Source organism: Haemaphysalis longicornis, unplaced genomic scaffold (assembly GCF_048455015.1).
Source record: "Haemaphysalis longicornis isolate Haplotype H1 unplaced genomic scaffold, Haemaphysalis longicornis Haplotype H1 scaffold_2, whole genome shotgun sequence".
NCBI lineage: Eukaryota > Metazoa > Arthropoda > Arachnida > Ixodida > Ixodidae > Haemaphysalis > Haemaphysalis longicornis.
This window is the reverse complement of record NW_027526295.1, coordinates 180,620,613-180,627,919: the sequence shown is the minus strand read 5'-3', so window position 1 is coordinate 180,627,919 and position 7,307 is coordinate 180,620,613. Positions and strand designations below refer to the sequence as shown.

General features: G+C 45.2%; 1 protein-coding gene across 1 annotated transcript in view; it reads left to right on the top strand.

The window, feature by feature from the left end:
- Nucleotides 1–221: 221 nt before the first annotated feature.
- Nucleotides 222–7,307, top strand: part of LOC144168431 (acyl-coenzyme A thioesterase 9, mitochondrial-like) — a 63,331-nt gene continuing 56,245 nt past the window's right edge. Inside the window, exons 1-3 of the mRNA XM_077697421.1 lie at nt 222–330; nt 3,125–3,167; nt 5,138–5,319. Coding sequence (XP_077553547.1) covers nt 222–330; nt 3,125–3,167; nt 5,138–5,319 — 334 coding nt within the window. The remainder of the gene's footprint in view (nt 331–3,124; nt 3,168–5,137; nt 5,320–7,307) is intronic.

The following is a 7,307-nucleotide window of genomic DNA, read 5'->3' as shown; positions in this document are numbered from 1 at the left end:
GTCTGCATGGCCCCTTTATCGTAGTGGATCAATTGTGTATGCAGCATAGAAACCACTGTACTGTGAGACAGGGGAAGAGCCGGCTTCAGCCGTTCCTCGTGTGGTTCCATGAAGTCTCGTGTTCCCCTGTGTATTTAATAGCATCCCGAGATATTTCACTCGCACTTCCAGCCCTATTGATACACACACTGTTACGCACTTTTTATTTCAGGCCACTAGAAATGCTACTGCGACGGGCCATTCCCCCGTCGCCTGCGAGCATCCTCCTCTGCTCCCGGCGAAACATCATAACTTGCAAAGAACCCATTCGCCCAAAAACGACTGAAGAAGGTACGTTTAATGCCTGCAGTATTCCTTACTCTGCTAAAGTTTTCTGCAGCCCTTCATTGTTTTGTTCCTGTATTTGCTGGCATAAAACTGTCCCGAGTTCGAATCACCGTTTTTTCTTTTCTTTTCTTTTTTTGGTTGAATTGCTGGTGCCGGTAGGGTTGTCTTGGCGCTTAGTGTAGGGGAAAGAGGGAGGAGTAAAATCGTATTTGGTGCCTGATGGTACAAATTATTCTAACAATAATAATTGAAGTTGTAAGGTTTTGCAGCGACAGCTGTCAATAAGTTGTAAGGTTTTGCAGCGACAGCTGTCAATAGTTTAATATCCGGGTGCTTCTTCTGAGGGTGTCCGCATGTGTTCCTTGTGGCGCGGGCGTCGCTCGTATTATGGCGCACGCGCTGCTGAACACATATCTTAAATACGAACTGCCCTTGCCAAATATGTCTCGTCCAGGTGCCAAAACGGAAGTCAGAAGCACTGAGCCGAGTGTCTCCACTATAAACAATATTTTGTTTTCAAGTTTCGCACGCTACGTTTAGGCCCTTGAGCCGCTAAGAAACCGCATCACTGCGCCTAGATTTCAGAGCGACTCGAAATAACGACAGTATAAACAAGCACCGTTGCTTGAAAATACATTACTGGTCGTCCTGAGGGTCACCTGCCACGAGACAGTACCCAGATATATACATACGTGCTGCAGGCTAAGAATTTTTCCGTGGCTTTAAAGTAACAAGTTCACGACAAACACAAGTGTATACTGAAGTCGATGGTTGAACGACATACCGTCTGGTCAGGTGGAATACTTAACAGAAAATGAAATACAGTTCACTGACCAAGTCAATAAAAAATGTGGTTGATCCCTCTTCCATTGGAACCGGTAAAACCAGAAAGTGAAATGTGCCTTTACAGGAGCAGTTGAATCTTTATTGTGCATGGATATGATCTTGCACATCGCTATTTATATTTCCTCGGTATGGAACCATTAGACGCATCAACGTTAGACACTCGATTGCACGCTCTGGAGCATTGCGTAAATCTTACTGAAACAACAGGTGCTCGCAAACCGTCCGCGCGAACGAAACCAAACGGGTGGTCAGCGAATCGTTTGGTGAACACACGGTCGGCTGCAGCGAAAGAGAAGCGGACCGTGCCACGAGCGCGACATCCGCAAATCGGCGTCGATCTTACTCCGTGGTAATTGCCTTACAGGCTTATCCGCAGGTTACGCTGCACGTCCCCCGTATACGTAGGCGCTGGCATCGAGGCGCCAACTGTCGACGCTCATTAGCGTCATGATGCACTACTTCGCTTCGCCTCTCCTAGACGGCGGCACCATGTAAGGGAAGGATATAAGGCGCGTTTGTCGTCCTGTTTACGCGCCTCTTCATAGCGCAGTCGCGAGCGCGTTTCGTACCTCCCGTTGCGGCGAAGAGCTCGTGGTTCAAATCCCGGCGCAGCCGCGTCCATCGAAGTTTTTCTAGCGATGACATTTCCGTGACGGATATGACGTCAGTCAAATCTTGGTGAACCCCGGCATAAAACACTTTCGTGTTAAAAAAACGTTTCGGGAGCGCTATGCCTCCCTTGTACACACTTGTGAACAAGGGAGCCGTAGCGCTCATGATACGTCTTTTCTAATATACTTGGTCAGTGACCTGTATTTCATTTTCGGTAAACAATGGTATATTGTCCTTGGAAAATTATTCTAATCGCATAGCAATACTTCAATAGCTCTCGCATCATCGTATGTCGGTTGTTTGTGATTGTTTCAAGTGCCTATTTCTCTTACATATGTGTGAAAAGTTTAGCAAAAGCTCTGCTACCACGAAACCACAAAAGTATGTGTATTCGAAAGGCAGCTAACCGTGCTTGCTACCTGGGCCACAAACTTTGCCTGCTGTTCTCAAGTTGCTTAAGCCACGGAAAAAAAACTTCGTCGGGACGGCTTTCCCGACAAATTTATCGACTATTGAGGTCTTCATCTCCCCTCCCTCCTCTTCCCCATGTGGCCTTGAGCCATCCCTTTTAATAAATGTTCGTTGTTGTTGTTGTTGATCGACAAATTTATTTATTTATTTATTTATTTATTTATTTATTTATTTGTTTGTTTGTTTGTTTGTTTGTTTGTTTGTTTGTTTGTTTATTTATTTATTTATTTATTTATTATTTATTTATTTATTCAATACTGTCAATCCCCCTTGGGGATCCCTACAGGAGAGCGTATACCTTCAGAGGTACAGAAAAGATACGCAGGTGTGCAGGTACAGCGCCAAGATTTTTGTAGTGATACAAGTGCACATTCAGGATATGCATAATCAAACAATACGAACACCGAGATGCATGCACGCGAAACAAAGTTCAAGCTTGTCCGGCATTTCACACAGTAATAACGCACACCGATTACATACAAAATAAATACAAACAGCAGCTATCAGGTTACTCAACTTCGTACACTTTGTTCAGCAAGTTGCAGAAATTTCTCGATAGTGGGCTGTTGAATAATAGCAGGGCCTAGTGCATTCCATTTACGAATTCTGCGTGGACAAAAGAATAGCTTAAAGTATTGTTATGAAATTAGTACTTCTCTATCTCCCAAGAACATCTTTGTCTTGTCAGTCTGGTGTCGCTAATGGTCAAAAAGGAATCAGGGTTTTTTGGGGGGCGATGTTTGGATTAACCGATAAATAAATTTCAGCCGGAGGAGCTTTCATGGCATTTCATGATGCAATGGTATACATGACGTGCTCTGGAGAAAGCTCGGTTACGACCAATGACCGCTTGCCTCCAAATTTTCAGTGAAGAAAGCTCTTAAAAGCTACGTTGGCTACATTGGAGATGCGTAAGTCCGCCACGTTTTCCTTTTCGTTATTGAGTTGCATACATGCGCCCTTGCAGAGCTACCACGCCTACATGCAGAACTATCATGTCTTGCAGAACTATCGACGCAAAACTCGTAAGGCAAGTTACTACGTTAAATTCCTTTTACCTCCGATAAACTTCCACACTTGTGCTCCTATTTCCTTGTTATAAAAACAATATCACAACTAAGATGAAGCCTGTTATGTTACCTCTCTGTGCTTTCGAGTGGCCGCAAGTTTTCGAAATTTTGCAGCACGGGTGATTCCTCCTTGTCTTGAGGTCACGGCGCCGTTCCCACTGTCAGTCTGTCGCTTGGTCGGTCAGTGCGGGCAAATCAGACATCGGAATTATCGTCTTCATAAACGAAGGAGATTCGCCAAGAAGCTAGACATTAGCTATAATAACTCCCTCCGTCATCTTCCTTATCGCGTGCACCGTCAGTAACCGAGACATTCATCGTCGTTGTTGTCGTTGTCTTCGTTGTATTAGATGGACGAAGAAGGTAACTGTTAAACGTCGTAATTGCCATAGACACAACCAGTCAGTAATCAAAATAATTATTGTTACTGCCGTCGTTGCAGGATATTGGCTACAAAGCTAAATGTAGACCATCAAAACTGCCACAGGCGTCTTAGTGTAAACAGTTTGGCGTGCCGTCAAGACACAGAAGGAGTATTGATCTGCTCAATGACATTTTAGTCAATTTCAACCTAAATCGAGAACGCCGACAGTTGCGCTGAAATCTCAACACACATTCTGGGGTCCTTCGATCACATTTTAGAGGTGGCACAGGTAGTAAGATCGCCAATTGGGGTTAAACTGCAGGACGGACCTTCCGCCGTTCACCGGTGACCAGGAATTGGTCTGTGATGTCCATTTTTCACCTGTAGCGGCGAAAATAATAAATCAGAGCCCCGAATTGAAAACAAAACAATTTCTATATACACAACTAGGCAACTATCAAGTAGGCGCTAATATTAATCGTGACCGACACAAAGGGTTCTAACCGTGCACATTTCACTACGTAAACCAATGTACGAAAGGACAGATAACCATTACAAGAACTGTTGTAAACCATTATGAACTCGACACAAGAAATAACATTGAATCACGTGCTAATCGCGAAAACTAAAACTAATACAAGAGTATTCGTGACTATCCCTTAGCACAAGTTTGCAAAAGGTATTTTATTATATAGACCCGACGCCGATGATAGCCGGTTGCCCCGAAACTTTTGGTGTACCTTCCAATGTGGGGATGCAAACTCACGAACCTGATACTCTTTTTGTTTTGCTTCCTTTAACGTGCTCAGGTACCTTCGGAGTGGTCTGCGAAATTTTTCTCGAGTGGTGCTGGTTACACTCGCACGGCTTGTAAATCACCCTCCGTGCTGAACCACTCTGTGTTTTAAGGGCAAAAATGGAAGAGGGAAATTGAGCGGCGTGAAATTTTCCATCTTAGCGCTTTCCGTGAATAAACATACATCGGCATTTTACGTGTAAAGTATTTTTGAGAAATTCTCAGAAATCCCCGAGGCAGCGTCGTTACCAAAACTAGCCGCCCAATTCCTGATGTAGGTGACTTCACTGGCCGATCACAGTGGTTGGCTCACTACGCTTATTTCATCTGACAGCGCTTTTAGGGGCAAAGCACCTTAGTACCTCGCTTTGTCCTGGGCTTGTCCCTTGGTGTTCGTGTACACAGTGTTGCGCGTGCGCGAGGAGCATTGGATTGGATTGGATTTGGATTTGGATTGGATTGGATTAAATTGAATTGTATCGGATTGTATTGGATTGGAATTGTATACCCTGTACACACTCGTTGTCACTCATTTACATGCGCGAGTTGGCAATGCAACGGGTGATTTAGGGTAAGAACGATCCCAAGTGCTTCGCCCACTCGTCATGATTCACTTCATAGAGATGCGTGAATTTTTCTTACATTGTTCAGGAGCGCTGCACAGTTCAAGCTTCCGAAGAGGCAGGACGAGATTCCGACGCGTACCATGCAGGACAGCTACGACGAGTGCATCATCCCTGTCAAGACCTCTCGCGCCACGCAGAAGACCCACCTCACGGCTCATGGCTTTGTCCGCTTCGGCCGCATCCTCGAGGACATGGACGAGTTTGCAGGTAGGCGCTTCTTATTGGCGGTGAGCGCAACCACGGGCGGCGCTACGAATCGCGCCTCCCTGACGTCGGCTTAGGGATTCTCGCATTTGTCGTCTGCTTGAATCTGGCTCGCCCTCCCTGCTGTTTCTTTGCGCTCGGTTGACATATGATGCCTGTCCGCACCAGATTTTGCGTGTGCGTAACTTTTTATCGTAACAATAGACTTAAAACTGCATACACTAGCTCAAGGGGTGAGTTAAAATATAGTTTCGGATACCCCTACGGAAGAAACATTGCCGGCGTCGCCCCATTCCTTGCGAAGCCGGTCCTGTGCGGAGCGCGAAGAGTCGTAGCTAGGCGTCCGCTTCTCTATTAAGCAGCCTTTCGAACAAAGGGAACAGCCAGCTGCTACTAACCGACAACAGTGAAAATACAAGAACAAAACAAATTCCAGGTCTTCGGGGCTGTCAGCTTTGGCAGAAGTGCCATTCCAGGTAATCATATGTAAGGTAAAACAGTTTTCGCAACCTTTCCGAACGCTGGAAGGTATTGTATCACGTCACTTACGGTGTCATGGCATGAAAGTATGCCGACATTCACTATGGGCTGCAAAAAACTGTAGGTTTATTTCCAAATAACCGACTGTGTGTATAGGCGCGTGCTGATTTTCTACCAAGCTTCTAACCAGTATGAAGGCGTATTGAGCAAAACGAGTCCCGTCTACAGTAGATATACAGTATCACTGTGTTTGTTCAGACCTGGAGGGATAGTTCGGTACATTTCCCACAGCCATATCTTCTTAATATTTAGATATGCGTTATAGGCAAACTGCACTTAATAGGAGGAGGACGAGGGGGAGAAGGACGAGAAAACTTTATTTACACTAAAATCGAGCTGATTAGTGGGCCGTGTCCTCAGTCCAGGACAAGAGAGTAAGAGTAATTCTCTACAATTCATGGAACGCCATCCCGAGTAGACCAGGACTCCTTCTTTGCGCCTGGATGGTTTGGGAAACAATGAAGAGCTGCTTGGAAATATTCATCGGTTTCTATTTATGTAATAAATGCAGGCATACTAATTATTGCGTTCCTTAGCGAGTATATCAAGCCTTCAACACCATAATCATGTTGTAATTGCTCGGTTTGAGAGTAACTTCGTTATGATAACGGTGGTTACGATAGAAATTCGGAGCACAAAAGCTGAATACGAGTACTGTGGGGGCGGGATCGCGGTGCCGTAGCACAAACCATCTCATTATGCACATGAATAGACAATGCACGCTGCGGATATGCATGTTCTTGCACGCTGCCATAACGAAAGCCAATTTGTGAAAAAGGGAATGTATGCCGTATAGCCTGAAGAAAATATCCACTCATTCTTCGTGAGCTTCCCAGACCGCCCCAAACCTACTAAGACTTTTGTGACTGTGCAGGAAAATAATGCATTGGGCACAGAAAGAAAAAAACATTCATCTGATACAAGTCAATAACAACGAAAGAAATAGAAGACAGCCGCTTTATTTCCTGCAGTGCGATGCGCGTGTATACGGGCCCGCTGCTTGGTACGTAGCGTTAGAGTGTTGAGTCTTCATATGAGCATTTCAAAAGTACTGTAAGGAAGCTTACGCATTTTGAATACTTACCCAGGAGCTCTGAGTGCTGAACCTCGCTAATAAGCTAGAAAGGACGAGTTGCACACGATCCTCTGACCGATGCTTTGAAGAAAGTTGTTCTCTCTCTCTCCTCGCGTGTTGCAAACTTGTGGAGGATTCAGCTTGAAATTATTCAGATGTCAAGAGCTGGCAAAAATAACTGAATTACTAGAAATGCGCCATTTTATGCACTAACGCATGAAAGCGGGTGGCTTCTAGCACAAGGAATGATGACCTTCTCAAGCGGGGTGTAGCAGACGACAGCGGCGCGAGTCCCTAAGCACAGATCTGTGCTAACGCTCATCGTCCTCGCTCACATGATGCCCCTCCAAAAATATAGCAGAACCGTTTCGTAAAG